Source organism: Hesperophylax consimilis, chromosome 3 (assembly GCF_061612785.1).
Source record: "Hesperophylax consimilis isolate HC1 chromosome 3, BYU_Hcon_1.0, whole genome shotgun sequence".
Classification (NCBI taxonomy): domain Eukaryota; kingdom Metazoa; phylum Arthropoda; class Insecta; order Trichoptera; family Limnephilidae; genus Hesperophylax; species Hesperophylax consimilis.
Genome location: NC_142838.1, coordinates 15,641,005 through 15,661,084, shown reverse-complemented (window position 1 = coordinate 15,661,084; position 20,080 = coordinate 15,641,005). Strand labels below are relative to the sequence as shown.

The 20,080-nt window shown below is 35.2% G+C and overlaps 1 protein-coding gene across 1 annotated transcript in view; it reads right to left on the bottom strand.

Annotated features, from left to right (window-relative positions):
- Nucleotides 1-20,080, bottom strand: part of LOC149425015 (cell adhesion molecule Dscam1-like) — a 394,348-nt gene that overhangs the window by 16,274 nt on the left and 357,994 nt on the right. The window contains exons 28-42 of the mRNA XM_089647487.1: nt 18,800-18,890; nt 17,897-18,078; nt 16,379-16,524; nt 14,624-14,759; nt 12,566-12,685; nt 11,382-11,558; nt 11,117-11,261; nt 9,680-9,828; nt 8,905-9,124; nt 7,742-7,887; nt 5,599-5,913; nt 4,002-4,148; nt 3,643-3,801; nt 1,905-2,034; nt 691-866 (exon numbers count right to left, since the gene is read on the bottom strand). Coding sequence (XP_089503613.1) covers nt 691-866; nt 1,905-2,034; nt 3,643-3,801; nt 4,002-4,148; nt 5,599-5,913; nt 7,742-7,887; nt 8,905-9,124; nt 9,680-9,828; nt 11,117-11,261; nt 11,382-11,558; nt 12,566-12,685; nt 14,624-14,759; nt 16,379-16,524; nt 17,897-18,078; nt 18,800-18,890 — 2,439 coding nt within the window. The remainder of the gene's footprint in view (nt 1-690; nt 867-1,904; nt 2,035-3,642; nt 3,802-4,001; nt 4,149-5,598; nt 5,914-7,741; nt 7,888-8,904; nt 9,125-9,679; nt 9,829-11,116; nt 11,262-11,381; nt 11,559-12,565; nt 12,686-14,623; nt 14,760-16,378; nt 16,525-17,896; nt 18,079-18,799; nt 18,891-20,080) is intronic.

The following is a 20,080-nucleotide window of genomic DNA, read 5'->3' as shown; positions in this document are numbered from 1 at the left end:
AAGACATATTATTTTTTAATTTATTAAGAATTAACGACACAAGTGCCATTTGCATACATGATGGTTATTGACAGTTATAGTATATTATAGAAATAAGAAATAAAAGAAAAATGATTAGATTATACAGGTTGTCCCGGCTTAACATGCTGAAATCAAAATATAACTTGACACTTAAGTCTGCAGGTGAATGTGAGAAACAATTTTTTAAAAATCCATAGATTGTTGTACTTATATTTTGCTAGATTCTCTAAATTTAAAAAAAAGGATAAACAATGAAGGTAGTAGGAAGGTACCTAACTAATAAAGTTTTATTTTGTAGTCACACTTCAATCTATTATAAAGCTTACTTCAGTACCATAAATAAACAACTCACTAGTTGGATATTTTCGGGCTTTTTGTATGAAACAAATTGGTTCTAAAAAAACCATAGATATGCAACATTTAGACAGTACAATTCTCATTCGGAGCCTACTTATTATACTATACACCAATGAAACACTCTGAAAGTTTATTCCATCGACTTTCAGAGGTTTTCATTGGTGGATGTAGTTAGGCAATCGATTGGAGTTATACCCCCCTGTTCAGTACCAACGAAGCGCATATTCAAGAATGTTTTTTTTTTTGGAGTAATTTTCTGTCATTTTTTTATTGTAGAATTAACTAGGAGTTATAGATAAAAAGTTTATTAACCTCGATTATTTGCACCTTGCGCAATGATGGATGTGGGTTCACCTTCCCCAGACCCAGTGGTGGCTGAGACCCAGAACTCATACAACTGATGCTCAGCTAAGTTCCTAACCTCAAACATCAAGTCCGTGTTCTTCGCATTATCCACAGTCACTGTATAGCTGGAGTGCTTGCCAATTCTAAAATAGTGAAAAATAATCATTTTTATAAAATTTTATAATCCTAGTGGCATGCAAAGTGATTTAATTTAGAATTAAGTCTAATCCCTATGTTGTAAGAGTTGATAATGAAGACATATTATAGTGTATCTTATGCATTTTTTACACGATGCTAGTACTTAGTTAAGCAGTTAGATAACTAATGTACTGTCTAAATGCCAGTGCTGTCTAAATGTTAACTTAGTAAGTTGGTACCCCCACCAACTAAAAGGATGGGTGCAGAGGTGTGCATCTATGAGTGGACAGTGGACAGCAAATACCATAGAATATTTATTAATAATATGTACATCCAACTCCTGTAAAATATTGGCAGTATTTACTTGTATTGGCTGGCTACTCTGGCCGTTAGCGGTGCTAGTGTAGCATGGCACAATTGTGCAAAAATCAATTATAATGTATGAAAGTAAACCAAGCCTCACAACTAGTGCCGCTGGTGCATCATGTTGCCTTCAGAATGTATGGGAATAGTCAGAAGTTGGAGGTATTTTAACTATTCTACAGTATTTGTGGAAAATAGCTCCCACCTACCTACAAGCGCGTGCCGGCGGTGGAGGAGGCTACTAGCCTGTAAAAATAGAATAAATTCTATTCCAGTCAACTAAACTATTACTAATTACTTACTACTAAAGCACTCTTTCCACGCGGTGCTAGTGCATACAAACAATTTCACAGAATGTCTTAGTTACCACTAACTACTCAACTAAATACTAGCATCGTGTGGACAAGGCAAGACTGAGAAAGACATTAAGGACGGGTTGTTTCACAGAATTTGAATAATTTATCCAATTTCAAAGTTGATTTTCATGATCTGTGGAGGTTCTATTCAAGTTACGTTCTTATATCATTATTGGCCAGTTGTTTCACAAAACTTAAATAATAACAGAACTTGAATAGAACAAAATCAACTTTGAAATTTGATGAATTTTTCAAATTCTGTGCAACAACCGGTGGTAACAGAAGGGTGAAGGAAGGTATGTATTAAGTAGATTTTTTATTTACCGTCCGGCCTCTCTATGATACACTGTATAGTGAGATATGACTCCATTCGGACTAGTAGGAGGTAGCCAGCTCACTAACACCGTCTCCGCAGTTAAAGCCAGGGCTTTTATCCTCTGCGGTGGTGAAGGCACTAAAAATGTATATGAAATATGATTTTATCACAAAAATAAATAACATTGGTAAAAGAAGATGCATACTTTAAAATAAAAAAACATGATTTTTCATTGACTACCACCATATACATAAAATTAGGCGATGTTATAGAGCAGGGGTGGCCAAACTTTTGACCTGTTCGGTCTACTTGCATTAAAAATTATTTCTTGCGGTCGACTGCAAGGTAGAGTTTAAAAACGACAAAATAAAACTATTTTGTGATAAATTTGTAAGAATTTATTATTGCAATGTAACAAAAAAAAATTTCATTCAGCTTTACGTTTTAGGGTGGATGTTTGACATTGCACATTCTCTACAAGCTTATCATATTGGGGAGTTACGAAGTGACTGCGATTCACAAACACGAAGATAAGTGGGCATCTGTTATGCGGGAACGATGTTTGGTTTGTATTGCATTCATCGTTGAAAATATTGATTCGCAAAGATAGAACCGAAAAACGACGTCAAGTATAAAGCTACCTTTCTTAGGCATGGAATCTTCTCATGGAAACGCGCTTAGCGAGGCGAGCCGCATTTAGTTGCCTGACTCACGCTCATGCACGCAACGATACTGCCATTGTGTTGTTACAATGCGACCGAAGCGCGTGAGTAGGTACCTTATTCAGTATAGTATAGTATAGTATAGAAAACATCTCAAAATAATGTTATTTTGTCATATTTTCCTATTAACTTGATGTTACTCTCGCGGGCTACCTAAATCAGCTTCGAGGCCGACCGGTAGACCGCGGTCGACCTGTTGGCCATCCCTGTTATAGAGTAATCGAATGCAAAATAGCACATATAACAAAATAGCCTACATCGGTAAGACAATGATAATTCAGGGAAAATCGTTGTATTTCTGTCAAGAAGCAATTATGTATGACTCTTTTGAAATGAATTCTACAAACTTCTTTATCTAGACCTATGTCTTTTACATATAACCGCTTGAAGGCCGGCGTGTATTTCCGGCTAAAATATATTTCATTCGCTTGGAAAAGGAATTAATATTTCTTACTGTCTAAATTATCTTTTGTCACATGCAAACATATTAATTTTATCTATAAAAAAGTGTGTTGCCATTATGAAAGTGTTATCGACCTAAATATTATATTATTATATTTATATGTATAGAGCAAACATCATATTACCTTATTTTCATGACGAAAATAAGTTAATATGATGTTTTAAGCTTTATTTAAATATAATAAAGCAAAATAATATCTTTGGATCAGAAATCAAATTTAATTTGAATATTTTTATGTAAAATGAGGGAGTAGAAATCATTCTCTACATATAAGTAGCTATTCTGGGGAAACTACTTATGCAATATAGATAAAATTTTAATAAATACATGAACACATTATTCGATAAGACAATATGATTACAATTTTTTTTTATTTTTGAATAACATTAGTGAGTAATTACGAAATTACTGTCAGCTAGTTTTACGACCGGCACACAAGGGGGTATGTATTATTTTGCGGGAGCTCAGAATTCAAGTAGTTAAGTCCCCTATTGGAACCATTCACCACATAATATGAGGGTTTCACTGTACAAGTGTAAATTAGGTTTGGCGTACACATACCGTCTTCTTCTGTGGTGCAGAAAACTGATAGACTTCTCTTTCCATCTCCAGCATTTGTATAGGCCAATACTTGGATTGAGTAGTTTGTAAATTTATGTAGGCCATGAAGATAAGTTTCAGTGGTTGTAATTCTTTTGACTTCACCGACATTGTGCTCAACTGCAAAAGCAAATCATTTTATATTGACCTAAAAAGTAGTTTTTTTCATATACACACAAATAAACACATAAAACGCTTTGGTATTTTGACTAAGCAAATTTGCGAATGGTTCGTTTAGTTTTTTCTCTTCGTGATAAATTTTTGTCTAAAGGATTTGCGAGATGGATAAATCTTTTATAAATTGAAGATATTGAACATACCATGATCTCTGAGCTGTGGTGTATACAAGACCTTATATCCTTGGATGAGTCCACCATGCTGCGGCACTGGTGGTGGTCTCCAGGAGACTTTAACACTCACAGCAGACAGGGGAATACATGACACGTCTAGCGGTGGAGCTTCTGGAACTGAAATTAACGTTTTTGATATTAATATTTATCAAAACCTTTCTACTTTTCATAATAAATAAATAACATGGCGGATAAATATTCTTAGTTGATGTTGGCTGCATGGGAACGAATCTGACTCTTTCTTATTTAAAATGTTACCGGCATTCGTCTTTCCCTCCTCATTTAATCTGGAACTTTCCTAGACATGTAAAAACCCATCCCGTACTGAGTTATTTGTGAAAAGGGTTTCGGTTAGATTAGATTAATCCAACATGTCACAAGAGCTCCCCAGCCAGATGTTCTGCGTAGAACTTAATCGACACCAAGTTGGGCGATGTTGTGTGACTGATTTAGGTTAGGTTAACATGACAGGAGAGCGCTTGTGATATGCTACATTTAAATAAGGTGCAAGTAGATAACGAAGTGCACCCGAGAATATACCCTGATCTATTATATATTAGATCTATCAAAATAATTTTTATTTTTATATGTATTATGAATGTATAAATAAATATGTAAATGTTTGTTTGTTCAAAATCTTAAATCTCCAAAAGTTCTTCACCGATTGCTTTTAAATTTTGACATATTTACCTACATTATATTGAAAAAATAATCTAAAAACATGCTTTTTTGAAAAACAGTGCCATCTGTTGGACAAACACGCTTTTTTTTAAAAACAGCGCCATTTGTGGGATGTAAAAGCAACATGCGCTATTGTTTCTCTATCTGAACAGACAGACTGATCCACAGCAACACGTGGTGGGGTACAGCTAGTATTTAATAAGGACATTAAAACCAATTTTTCGATATTTCCAAATGTGACAAAGTAATGAGCTTTCAACGTAAACATAAAAGGTAAAATGTATACATGTAAAAAGATGTTATATGAGACACAGTTCATAATTCCAATGGCAGTGCTTCAGTACTGCCACACCAGTAATTTTTTATGTACCGTGACATCACACGCTTATCAGCATTCATAACATAACATTTAACATTTTTGGCTTATTACAGCGTACCGAAGATTATTATTCAAAATTTTCCAAAAATTCTAAGGATCGGTTGTTTAATAGAATTTGAAAAATTTATCAAATTTCAACATTCATTTTCGGGTTCTCTGAATTTCCTATTCAAGTTCTGTTATTGTATCATTACATGCCAGTTACTTGAAAGAAATTAAATAATAACAGAACCTGAAAAGAACTTTCACAGAACTTGAAAATTGTCTTTGAAATTTGAAGAATTGTACAAATTCTCTGAAACAATACATCCTAAAAGTTCTCTCCTCAGCATGCTCTAATTTATGTGATATATTTATTAATATCATGAAATTTCATTGTCGGAGAGAATCTCATTGCTTAGTCTGGATATTAGATGAAAGTTTCTGCAATATTCCCCATTTTGGGAATATTCATCAAAAGTAAATTCCCGGGAGTTGATCACTATAAGTAGTAGATAAAATTTCTACCTCCTTCCTGAGTAGTGGCCGCAGAGGGTGCTGTGGGCGGTCCAGCCGCCACGGCATTAAATGCGCGCACCGTCACGCCGTATCTTGTGAACTTCCTGAGGCCGTTCAATGTCAGCTCGGTGGTGGACCAGCCGTTGACCGTGGTTGTCTTGGAGTGGTTGCCGGCCGGGGCGCCGGGTACCATCTCGAACCATGTGACTGTGTAACCGAGGAGTTCACCATTCCAGGTCTCGCGCGGGGGTGCCTGCCAGTTGACGTGCAGCTCACCAGGCCCGCCCGTCTGGAGTTGGAGATTTAAGGGGGCCTCTGACGGTGCTGGAAAATGAATAGATTACAATATTATTACATTCAGACTCAAGATTGAAAACTACAGTAAAAGACCGAAGGAACTCGCAATAAAAAAAAAAAACAAAAAAATTAAATGTAGATTGAATATTTATAGTATTCTTTTTTAAGTAAGAGAATTATTTTTAACATCTTGATCGCCAATGCTAAATTTTCACCGTGCGCCAGCTGATTTTATATTGCTCATTTTTTGCAGAATGATGTTTTTGTAATTTGTACCAGATAATGTGTTGATATATTTATAAAAATAGTATATACTATAACACAAGTAGTTTCCCTAGAATAGCTTATATTCAAAGAAACAAGTTTTTAATTAGCGAAGAAGAGATAAAATACAGATTTGAGGGACATTAACCCACATTGGGTGCCATTCAATTATCCCACATTATGTATAAAACAGGTAATTTTCCAATAGTCATGTGAGTGTGTACCAACTGTTTGATGATATGCATGGCCAATCCTACGCAGGTGCAATTGGAGCAATCCGACTTGCCAAGGAGCCAAGGCACTGATAATACCTAATACCTAACCAGAGATGTGCAAAATGGGTACCCAAAACCATTTGAAATGCAAAATGGAAATGGGTCAAAACTTTTCCATTTGAAAATGCAAAATGGTTTTTAGAAAAGCATTTCAAATGCAAAATGCAAAATACCTATTTTCAAAATGCATTGAAAATGCAAAATGGTTTCTCAGGTCAAACAATTAAAATAATTATAGAAATTTTAAACAATTTTGTTATTTAATAATGGACATCAATGTAGAACAAACATATTACATGATGGTAAATCCAAAAACACCACGACTACAGATTATGAAACCACAAAAAATTTGCGCGGGACTAATGTTGCCAACGTAAAAACATAGAAACTGCTATCTAACATTTAATATTACAGCGTCACACAGTGGGCTGAAAATCGCCTTTCATAGACATAGAGATTTGAATTTTCAAGGGTATTTTTTTGGCTAGAAATGGATTCTGCTGTAAAATTTCGTACGAAGCAATTGCGTGTACAAATGAAGGAGTTATCAAATTTTAAAGAAAAATTTGTATGGCACTGACATTAAAAATGAGGCTATCTCTGGAATCATAAGGTTGGCCATTCTATCCCTACACACAAATATACTACTATTTATTTGTATTAACACAGCGACATAATGTCAAGTAACACAGCGCTTTTGAGGTCTCTACTAATGCCGGGCGCCTGATGATATGTGCATACATACTGTATGTGCTAATAAAATGTAATATTAACTGTACTTACCAATAAACTTTATATTCTAGCAACGGATATAAAAGGTGGAACCATAAAAATGCAATTTTAAATGGCATTTTTTTTTTAACCCCGCAGAGGAGGTCCTGAGGAAAACAATTTCTCTCATAGTCCATTCAAAATTTGGGAGGAGGGTTTGGGTACCGCCACCCCAGGAACCATTTGATGGATAACCAACACCTCTGCCATAGGTCACCCCAAGTGGTTCACTACGTTTGGTGATTTAGCATGGGTGTCCGGGTTCATCGGATGAGGTGTGTACAGGATGCACCTGCCCACCATCTGCGTGGCGTGCCAGATCGAGAGGGGGTGGTTTGGGGACACCCTTTGACCTCTCCAACTGGAGAGATATATTTATATGTCCCTCCTCGACACACTAATCTCTAGATTCCTACCCACCCCTCATACCTTTTTCCTTCCCAGAACTTCCTCTCCTTCATCTATTAGGTACCTAAGTAGATTAGATAAATAAAATTAATTTCAAACATATTGATTATTGATATAATAAAGAGAATATGACATACCTTCTTCTTGTGTTTTGACAATAACAGGCTCTGTGAATTGACTGCGGTCAATCTGGTTGACGGCCTGTATTCTGATGGAGTATTTGGTGTGGGGGCGAAGAACGGACACGACAGCTTCATATTGCGTTGACATTGGGATGGTCAATCTAAAACACAAACAAATAGCCACTCAGTCATATTCAATAAATTGGATCTTCTTCTGTTTCTCCTGCCTTCCACTTTGGTAGTGACCTTGAGCTTCTCCGGGTTTGGCAAACAACATGTCGAAAGTATCTCAGGATTCTTTGTAGGCAGACAGATTAATGCTTCTGGCTCTACATTGAATCTTGAGCATTTTTCTCAATACCACATTTTAAGGGTATTGAAGAGGTAGTTTGATCAAATTATACCAATATCCGATTTTACATCAGTAATTTAATGAGATCAAAATAATAAAACATTAATAAAACATAATTCAATAAACGGGTTGTAAATATTGATATATTTTGCAGTCAATAGCCTAGTGGGTAGGATGCTTGTCTAGGAGTTGGTCGAACTACGGTTAATTGTCATAGCAGGTACCCGATTTACTTTCTTTTGGGCTTGAGCTAGTGAAAAGGTCTGTGGGTATTGTACAACTAATGGTTTATAGCTTGTTTAAAAAATAAATAGATACACAATATTTAGATTAGCGTAGAGATTGGAAACACAACCTGCAATAGCCTTCCCAAGGCAAGGTGTGAACTACCGAGCTCAGGCTGAATGGCACTCGGGAACAGTGGACCTTCTTTTTCCCTAGATACTTGTGGGACCAAAAATGGATCATTCAAACAACAAAATCAGGGGCCTTTGAGGAACCTAGGGGAATGGAGAGCTGAGGCCACCTCGGTGGACTCTTCCCTTTTGAGGCCTTCGGGGAACCAAGGCGGTGTGGAGAGGAGGGCTAAAACCACCTTGATGGACTCTTCCCTCGCGGGGCCATCTGGGAAACCTAATAAGGAGGAACTTTTGAAAGGAAAACCCTTACTGCTACAGGATCCTCCAGGGGATCCTTACACGGCCTGGAAACAAACTCAAAGGAATGAGGTGAAATGGGAGACAGCACAATGGGCCCACGGACTCCCACGGGAACTCTTCGGTATATCTCCGCTTTAGTAATTAAATAAACAACATTAAGAACTTACTGAACATTATTGGTCTTGACTAGTGAATGGACGGATATATTATGTGAGATGGCATCATCCCAATTGGGCACGGGGACGGGTCCATAGCCCCCGAGGGTAGAGTACTGCACGGTGTAGCCAAGAAGGGGGGAGTTCCCGTCGAAGCCCTGAGCCCATCCCAGACGGGCGGAGCGGCTCCCGGCCTCAAGGACTATGAGCGAGAAAGGAGGGTCTGGTCTCTCTGGAAAGATTAATAAACTTATAGTGGGACCTAGGGAGTAATTTTTACTGCAAATCATGCATTTTAATGAGATTCACATGATATAAATTTTTGTAGCAATATTAGGTTATGTATACAACAAAAGGCAAAGTGAAAGGTTAAAATTAAATTTTATTAATAAAATGATTATTATGAATTAGGCTTGTCAACATTAAATATCTAATGATTAGGAACCTTAGTGTAATTTTAAAGCATTTTTTAACATAAAAAAATTGAATACCAAACGAGAGTCCCAACTGCTCCCACCCATGGCATCCCCAATTAGGGTATGTTGTGAGGTCGAAGGCATTGGGGAGGGGAAGAAGATAGGGAAGAGGAAGGTGAGGAAGTACCTGGTTTGTTTCAGATCATGGCTAAAGCCATTTCAAGCAATATTTCGATTCTGAATTTGTGTTTTTTTTTTAATTTTATTTTATTCAAATGTTACTTCAAGCAATGCTTCATTCTGAATGGAATTTCATTATGGCTATAAAGGCAATAAAGGTTGATAACTTTTATAACAATATATTTTGTTACCTTGCACGGACAAGTAAATAATGTGATCGCTGTGACCAAAAGCGTTTACTGCTTGGCATTTGTATATTCCAGAATCTTGCCGATCAGTTCTGCTTATAAATAGTTGGGATCGTAAACCTGAGTCTGTTTTCACTTCCGATGTGCTTATTCTGAAATTATAAACATTTTTTAGATTAGAATGTTTTAAGGTGCTGAAAAATGGGCAATATAAATTTGCATATTGCCAAACAATTATGTCTTGATCGTCAATAATCTATTGTCTTGATCATAATATTGTTGTGTCCTGTCAAGACTGCCGTAATATATAAACAAATTTAGAAATTATTACAGTTTTGGTAGCGGTTAGTTGGCAAACAGAGATGCACATAAGTAAAAGAGCGAGAAGGATTTAGATTTGGCCCGGCAATATTGTCAGAGCCGAGCAAACTACGTTGCACTACAGCGCAATACGTCAACAAGAATATACAATTATGCAAAACAATCTTTCACGGTCTTGACCGACACTACGGAAAGCTTGACAAAAATACATTGTCGGCAAGAAATCGTAGTAAAGAGATGAGACCGGTCAGTGGTTGAGTGGGCATAGCGCTTGGGTCTCACCCGAGCGTCGCATGTTCGATTCCTCGGCTGGCTAAGTCCTCCATCACAACACAAGCAACATTTTCGGCTTTCTGTGGTGGTAGTAGGAGATTTTCAAACATTGTTGGGTTATTCGTAACCCGGGAATGTTTGTCTTTCTTTTTAAAAATTAAAAAAAAAAAAAATTCATTTACCAGAGAATTTACATATTACATATTACATTTGCGAGATTTTTGGCATTGCATATACACTGCATAAATGGTACAATTATAACGTCTTAGGATTTATTACCTGTAATTGTTATAAATAAATGTACAAATTATATATAAATAAATAAATATTAATTCTGTTTTTTTTTTTTTTTTAAATATTTATTCTTAGGCGAAACAAAATCTAAACTATTGAATGCTTCAATAAAGTAGGTAGGTACATATGTCATAAATGGGTACCAATAAAATTGCGGGAGATAATTAAATCGTATACTTACAAAATCCACTGTGGAATTATGTATTCAAAAATCTCTAGATGTCACGAAAAACGGTTTGGAACACTTTGAATGTAAAAAATTACCTTTTATGCTAAATACCAACACATTAATGTATCATTCTTTTGATATCTATTGAAATATTTTAATAATTTATTTATTTTCAATTTACTTTAAGCACCTTTTGTGAATGTATCAAAACCAACAGAAATTTCCAGAACGGGTTTTATAAGTCGACGACTCAATTTTCCACCGATTTTTATTTGTTCTATTTAAAAAAAATTATAAAAAAAGATGACACTTGTTGAGAAAACATAGGGGTGATCAAAACAGTCACACTACACCACAGAAATTGTTGTGTTTATTCTATTTACCGGTAAGTATTTAAATCTATTCTGTTCATGTTATGTGTCCATTGAATCTGTATTGGATTGTCCCCAATAACATCACAGACTAGGGTTATTGGCTCATTACGGCGGGCTGTCACATTTCTTGATGAAATTTCAAATCTGGCAGGATCTGAAATTCAGAAGATTTTGTATTTCACCTTCGTTACACAACATTTATATTTTTAATAATATAATCATTGAATTAAAGTTTTGACTGGCAAAACCTGGGTTAATGATGAATGATTCTTACCATTTACTGACACAGCTATAACTTTGGACAGGGGAGTTCCTATTCCATTTTCAGATTTGCACATGTATTGACCTTCGTCATAGGAAGTGGCTCCTTCAATAAGCAATGTGCCATTGCTCATGAACTTAAAGCGACCTCCCAGATTGACCAGAGGAATAAAATCGCTCCCAGATTGGCCTAAAATAGAAGTGATGCTAGTTAGTTAGTAGGGAATTTAGGAGCAGACAATATCTGAAATTTAGACAATACCCAACATCAAACAATATTATATTAAATGGGTTGGTAATATTCGATATCTGGCTAATGACAAGTCGATGAATTAATTTGACACTTCTGTACACTTGTACATTCCTTGATCAAGTGAATAAGTTATAATGCATTACAAACAAGATTGAGAATCAAAATAGTTAGAATCATAAAATGATGATGCTTAACACGTAACTCAAAGACAATAAACCGGCGATACCGTGCTGTAACACTTTTCAAATATGTATGAACATATCGATAAAGCATGACGTAATAACTTCTCCAACCAAATAAAAAAAAATTCCATCGCATGTAAGGTAAAAGATGATTTTATGTACAAATGTATTGAGGATATTTAAATCATTTGCTGGCTATTCTTGTGAATTTACAACTTTATTGATTACTAGCTGAACTCCCCGGCGTTGCTCGGGCTTCACACAGAGATTAAGATAAAAATTTAATCAGATTTAGACAGTGACCTTCCCCTTGTTTTGAAGGTCAAGTGTGTAAGTTTTCATCAACCTCGGAATAAATCTGTAGATTTGTATACAAATCAAATCCACAAACAGAAATCAACTTTATATAATATAAGATTATGTGTGGTAAAACCATGTTTGACTTTGCTACAATTGTGGATATCCAAAAATAATTCAAGGCTGAAGAAAGGGTAGTGAACAAGATTAAGAAAGGGACACTTAGATATAATAGACACGTGGAACAGGTGAATGAAGACAAGAGTGCCAAGAGAATATTTAATGTGAAACTGAATGGTAGAGCAGAGTCATGTCAATAGTCAGAATAACAGAATAGTATGTACGAGACCGAGCATGAATGTGAATAAAGCAAAGTGTGTGACAGCAGAGAGTTGTGTAACGGTTTTTCCCTCTCGGAAACAGCATGGTGGTTAATTCGTTAAATAATAATATATGTATGATTACCTTGCTGCTTCAGCCACGTGATCTGAGGAACTGGTGATCCCCTGGTCCTGCAGTGAAGGGAGAGGACGAACCCGGCCAGAGCAGAGCTGTCTACCGGTTCACTAACCCATTTGGGGGGCACTATTCAACGCAGCAAGGGGGACATACAATCAAATTACTAACAGAACTTAGATTATTTAAGTAAGTCTAAGCATGAATTCGATACTTTTCACATGGCATAAAGCAATAAGATACCAGTAAATATCATATAGTATAATTAACAATGATTGGATGTGCAGTTTGCTTCAGCAATATTGTACTATTTATTGAAAGCTAATAATAATTAAAAAGCTTTTTTGTTTTTCAACTACATAATACATATGTGCTTAGGTTGTTAATAATTTCCATTCTGGTTTTCGGGGGTTGATTTTACATAAGAAAAATATATACAGTAGAACCTGACTAAACTGGAATTTCAGAGGTGCATATCACCGCCATCTGGCACTATCTGAGTCAGAAGTTTAAAACTTTTAAACAAGGATTGCATGTGAAAATAAATCACCAAAAAAGATTATTTTGGTCAGCAATTTAAAAAATCATGTTTTGCTACTGATACCCATAAATTTTAACTGGTGTTCACTTAGTTTATTTCAAATTTTACATAAATTTCAGTACTCTGGCACTTTTAGTAGTGCAGTACTATCAGGTATCATTTATAGTTCCAGAATAGTGAGATTCCACTGTTTCATTTTATCATCTGGTCCTTGTGACACCGCACACAAAGATGCTGTTTGTCAGCACATTACACAAGCCGAAGATACCATCTGTCATTACAAAGAATCAAATTAGACGAGAGTATATATTCACCCATCAAGCCATATATAAATCCATGGTAAGCATAGCTTAAAAAACAGAAAACAGAAATTAAAACATTTTGTGCACAGTGCTTGGCTGGATGTAAGTGATGGTAAATAGAGGTGTGGATGAAAGGTGCTATGCTAGTGCTCTGGTGCCATGTTAAAGGTACTTGGTGCCACAGTCCTGCAAACAAACAACACCGAGGATGGGAAGCTAAAAGAAAAGTAGATGAACACACAAGATGAGATGGTGCTAGCGGGCTGCTTGGTGCCGAAGACTTGCAGGACAATACGTTTGCTGGTGCACTGTGCACTGGTGCCGGTATCGTAACCCAATCAGAGGCGAAATAAACTCCCAATGCTTATGTTGATAGTGTTAGCAAAACATCGTAGCTTACATAACGGTAAAAATGAATAATTATTACTTGTGGTAGGCATAGAGCTATAGCTCGTCAAAAAATGTTCCACTATTAGAACACAATAAGCACTGCGCTAGGACAGTCAATCAATCAATCTTCCCAGGGATAGCATCAATTTATTATAGCTCAATCACTTCGAAAATTTGATAGATTCTGCTGGGCAATGTCAATCCATTATGATATTAATATAGCAAAGAGTATCAGATTTCGTTATTTAAGCAGTGAAATTCCCGCGTTTCGAAGAATTTTGTACATATATTATAATGCATTTATAAAAATACATAATATTAACAATATGACTATTTCATAAAAACAATAAAATAAATTGTACACATATAATTTAAATCACAATAAATAAATACATTTTAAATTCCCCCTATTCCTTTCATTAACTCTTTGTGTGCCGATGGCTGTAAAATTTTGGCCTTCTTCGATTTTAGAAAATGATCTGTTTATATATTTATAAAAATAGTAAATAAACCACCATATAAATTACCATAAACTAACAGGGTCCCCAGAATAGCTAGTTAGAGAAATGATTTTTTGAATGTATGCTTTAGGCTACACTGGCATTTAAGAGGTTAAAAGTATGTTGTTTGTGCAATGATGGAGGATTTGGATGGCAGAGGATTGACCCGTGATGCTGAGTGCGAACCCCACATTTTGGACCACTTGTCTACTAACCGCTCGGTCATTATATTGATATGTTTCGGTCACAAAAAAAATCATGGTAGCATAAGAAAGTGGGAGTTTATTTTGCCGGTCTGTGATGACAGGGTGCACTACAATCGGTGCGAGTGTACCTTTGACAATCAGTTCTGCTGTATAGTTTACTTTGGCCGCGCTGTTGCTAGCTACACAAGTGTATTGTCCACTATGCCGAGACGAAACATCTTTAAAGACAAGATTACTGAAAAATTCTGCACCTCGCTCTTCCACCTGCAATTGTTTTGTTAAACGTACAGTTACAAAAAATTTCTTCCCACATACAAAATTAAAAAAAATAAAAATTTAAAACAAGAAATAAATAAAGTGTTTGTGTGTGGTGTAGAGATGAGCAAATATGTTTTATGGTTAGCTTTTTCTTTGCTTTCTCTTGTAAGGAGTTATGTGGTTGCAACAAAAATTCTTGTCAGAATAGATTATGATGTATCTAAAACAAATTATAAGAAATGATAATATAACAAACACTGAGGTTAGATTTGGTGATGGCAGAGTGACATAAATTTACCTCATCCTTTTTTGCTGCTTTAACGAAGAATATATAAAATCCATAGACATTCGAATTAATAGTTAACTTAAGCCCTAACTCGAAATCTGGGTATCATTTAGACGATATTGCTATTTGATATATTGATATTTGCTGGAGGCAAACCACGTGACCATATTTTTGGCACCAGGAGAGTTTAAGAATGCTCTGAATAAACTATGACATCAGTCGTACATTGATCACCGAAGGCGCACAATGAAAAAACCAGACCATGCGCAGAAAAGTAAAGTTCGCTAAAGTAAGGCAAAGGTTTGCAGGATCACCTGACGTAGCGATGCTAAAATTGAGATGGCAAAATTATAACACATTTGTAAAAGTGTCAATTAAAATTTGGAAACAAGCCTGAACTTTTATTTATCCGATTTGGGATAAGTCAAGATTTTTAAGCAGTCAACAATTTTCGCGCCATTGTAAAAATAACTGGTAATTCATAAGTTGATTTGATTTTTGAGGACCAAAAGGTGATATTACAATGTGATTTATACCTGTATACTTTCTTATTTTTATTGACAAATCACCAAAAATGGGACGGTCACAGTTCGCCTCCGCATAACTTGGTTTGTTCTCCTTTCCCTGATTAGCTCGTCTATTAATTTGGATGTCTATGATAAAATCCCAAAAAACAGTTTAAATACAATATACTTACAAACTACAAAAAAAAAATATTTTTCCTCATATTTAATATTTTCCCAGTGAAAGAAATTAAATTTAGATTTATAAATTGAGGTGCTCAAGGTCAAAATTGCTTTAGTTGTTTCGAAAGTTGGTGATCAGATAACTCATCAAAATGACAGTGATGAAACAAAAACTAGGTTTAAATATTAGTTTTTTGTCATCGCTTTTAATGACCTTACTTCATTTTTAAAGCTGTGTTGAGTTGTAATTTTAATGAGAATTATGGAACCATGAAATGTACATCCCAAAGACAGCTCTTGGGGGAGAATAATACGAAAGTTCTCAGCCTTTCTGTATTGCAGTCATGCAATAATTGTTAAAAAGAAGTTGTATAATGAACTTATCAAATGTCTTCAGCCCTAAGCCTTTACAGGTACTTCAGCTGCCCAACATTAAAAAAATATTTACTTATTAGGAACTATCCCACAAGTTTCAGAATATTGTATAAGTAAAGAAATAACGTCATTTCTAAGTACACATTTCGTTTTAGGTAAGTATCAACCACTTACTAGTTACCACTTGTTACAACCATTTATTTTACCTCCACAGCTGCATTGAAATCTTATCAGCATAATATAAAATGGTTAATGTACTAAATAATAGTTGGTTTAACCTGAAGGGTGGCAGGGATAGGAGCGTTATCCTTATACCAAGAGAAGTAGACTGGCATATCTCCAGAGGTGACACTGCAGCTAACTTGAGCTCTTCGTCCTTCCTGCAGACTTCCCGGGAAGGAGAATGGCTCAATCTCTGGAGGATCTGGAAAATGAAATTGTTGTTAATGAAATAGACTCAGAAATAATGATTTGCTTTTCCTCAATCAACACTCCACAAATTATAGATACTATTCACCATCGTCTAGAATGGCAAGACTCGTCAACTCAAGTCAGGACCTTGATTTTTTTGCTGTATGATTTTTGTCAGTCAAGTAATATTTTTTATTGATGCGGCAGAAGTCGTGAACTCCATCAAAACCTTGTTCCTGTCTTGACTTGACATTATCTTTATTGTTTTTGTGCCTTATTTTTGTCATAGCTGTAATTTTTTAAATATCCTGTATTGTAACATTTCTCCTTGTATTGACTTTGTGTAATATGTATTGTGTTGTAATTGGACTTGGTCCGTTAGTAAATAAATAAAGAATTTTGGTAAACTTGTCGAATTCCGCTGCATGCAAAGGATCTTTCAAAAAACAACACTTGAATTCAACTCAAATATCGAAAGGAGACAACTATTTAAGTCGGGGGTTTAAGTAAACATGTACAAAATTTACGGTTTAGTTTGGGTTATTTTTATAAATTGTGCGTATTTCCCGACCTTCAAACTTTGATTGCGAAAAATGGAACTTTAATGCATCTTTTACCATCTCCTACCACATAAATAGTTATTTCGGTAAATCTTTGGGATCGCTGGCCACGGCTAATACGAAATATTTTAAAATAAAACCTTTTTATTTACCTTAATTACTATAAGAGAAAACTGACAATTAACGGGATTTTAAATTTTAGCATTTTAATTTTTTAATTACGTAAAATGAAAATTCGCTTTCGTTATATGGAATGACAGCCAGAATAATTTCTGTTGATGACATTTTCTTATACTGGTATTCCTGATATCCTGATACTGCCTGATACCATGTGGCTAGAATTTTTACCATTTACTTTATGCAAATACTAGGTAGGTAGGTACTATTTTGGCCGCACTCGAAAAATAAAATAAAGGTATTTGGGCATGTTTCATAAATAAATAAGTAGTTTTAAAAAGCTAAGGTTATTATAGGTAAGGTTAGATTATTATAGGTAGGGTTAGGTTAAGTTAAATAAAGTTAAAATCAAAAATTGTCTCAAGGTTCCGAGATACTTTGAACTTTAAAAAAATATGTTAAATATCCTGGACACTAAAATACGTTCGCCCACACCTGCCGTTTTGACTGTAAGCGAGTTGTATAACTCCGCGCTTGCTGTCAATCGGCCACGCTCACCGTGCAAGTGTACTTCTCCACATGAGATGCATTCACTCGGGTTATCCTGAGGGAGCCATCTTTCCCGAAGGAACCGCTCGCTGAAGATGTTACTGGGACGCCACTCACATGCTTCTATTTTACGGAACTGCTACTGGAGCTTCTACTTACTGTTAACGATGAGTTGTATATCTCTCCGCGCTTGCTGTCCCTCGGCTGCGCTCACTGTGCAAGTATACTCCCCTGCATGAGACGCGTCCACTCTGGTTATCCTGAGGGAGCCCTCGGCCCCGAGGGGCCCGCTCACTGAAGATGTTATTGGGACGCCACCCACACGCTCCCATTTTACTGAACTGAAATATTTTATAATTATTTAAAAAAAATATTATTTTAAGAATGACATTCATCAATAATATAAAAATAGTAGATACTAGGTATTCGGTTTCATATGAGTTTCAGTACTGTTTTTTATTGAACTGTTGACTAATATGGCACCAACAAAATTTCAAAATGTTTTATTTTTTTAATGAGAAAAGGGTTATTTCAAAGCCTATGATTGAAATCATATAGCGAAGTATATGTATCTCTCTAGATTTTAATTTAAAAATCAACAAAAAAACTGCACAAAGGCGATGAAATTCTAGACAGAAAAATGTGTGCTAATTTCACGACGCCATAGAACCTACAGCTTTCGAGAGTCTTTGCTGCTTTATACAAATCTTTCGAGAGAAGGGGATGATCTTTACCTTAATTTTATCAACCTTTAGTTTTTTTTTTGTTTTTTTACAAAAATGTTAAGGTAGAAAAGTCAATAGACTTTAAACTACGTAAATCAAAATAGAATCATATTAAGTCGTCTAAACGTGGCTAAAACCACAGTTTGAAAATGGCCTTGAAAGCCGAAGCAGCTGTAACAATAACAAAAACCAAAAAATATTTGCAGAACTTAATAATTATATTATTAAATTTGATTTTAATTAAATAAAAAAAAACTCTTTTGAAAACCTAGAAGCGCCACCTTTATGCAGGTATGCAGGTATGCTATGTATGTATAATAATATGGAAGTATCGTACCTTATCGGATATCCCGAATAGGGACAGTAAAGGATAATTTCTCGCCCAGAAACTGCTCGAATTGGCCCAATCGATCGCACGTATGGTGGTCCTAAAATGAAAAAAAAACGCATTAAAATTTAACGGACATCACGTTTATTAGCTTTTGGTACCCAGCAAAGCCTGTCGCACAAGCACTCATTTTGGGCCTGAGGGCATACCTACATAGATAGGTACATGACTTATGATTACTGCAAATTTTTTTTTACTATTTTATACTGACCCTGGTACGCGTAGGATAAAGGCGATGCACCAAGTCGTGTAACATTTGGAATTGGGCCGCCAATAATAACACTCCTTATGAAGATGGCGATAAGGTATAAATTCCCACTTAACACTCCAGCAGCTTGTTTTGATTCACACGAGGAAAAAACATTGCCAAAAGTGTGTTATGTTTTATTTTGCGAACTTCATGCACAAATATTTACATGTTTGACGACCATTTTTTGAAGAACTTAATTTTCCACATTATACAATAAAAATATAACCGAAAAAGGGGTTCGTAGGTATGAGATTTTGATATATAAGCAGTTTTTTGTAAGCCTGATATTTTATTTACTTCTGGACTCTGAAAAGTCAAGAAAATATGTTCTACTAGCACTATTGAATTAAAGCATCTTAAATATTTCAAAGCGATAAGATTTTTCAAACTAAAAACACATGATTTTGAATTACTTCGGTGCTTCGCCTTAATATACCAAAATACCTAATTTATTTTTCATGTATTCATTAATTATTTAGTAAAGGGCCGTCCCTGTGCAAGCGCACTAAGGAACTGCAGTGGATTATTATGGCTAAAAAAATAAAATATATACATATATTTTTTAAATTTATATTAATATATTCATGTAGATCAATAAACGGTGATTTTGAATACATAAGTTTTATTGTTATATATCAAAAATGTATAAATTACAGGTACAATTATTATTGTATCTTCCTGAATATTATGCTATGCTCATTGGTGTAAAAACAACTAGACCCCCCTATATCGGGAAGTGGTTGGGTAATTTTTTTTTGGTATTAAAATTTGGCCAGCATTTATTATTGAGTTCTTCAAATATTTTAGTTTTTATTTTATTATTGTGACAATTTTATCGGCGTTCAATTGTAGGTTGCTAAGGAGCAAAGAATAGATATTTTTTCTTTGATTATTACGGGTAAATTTTGATAATTTTTGCATTTTTCTCTAATTGTTTCAGCAAATTTATTAAATATAACCGTTTCTTTATTTATGTAAAA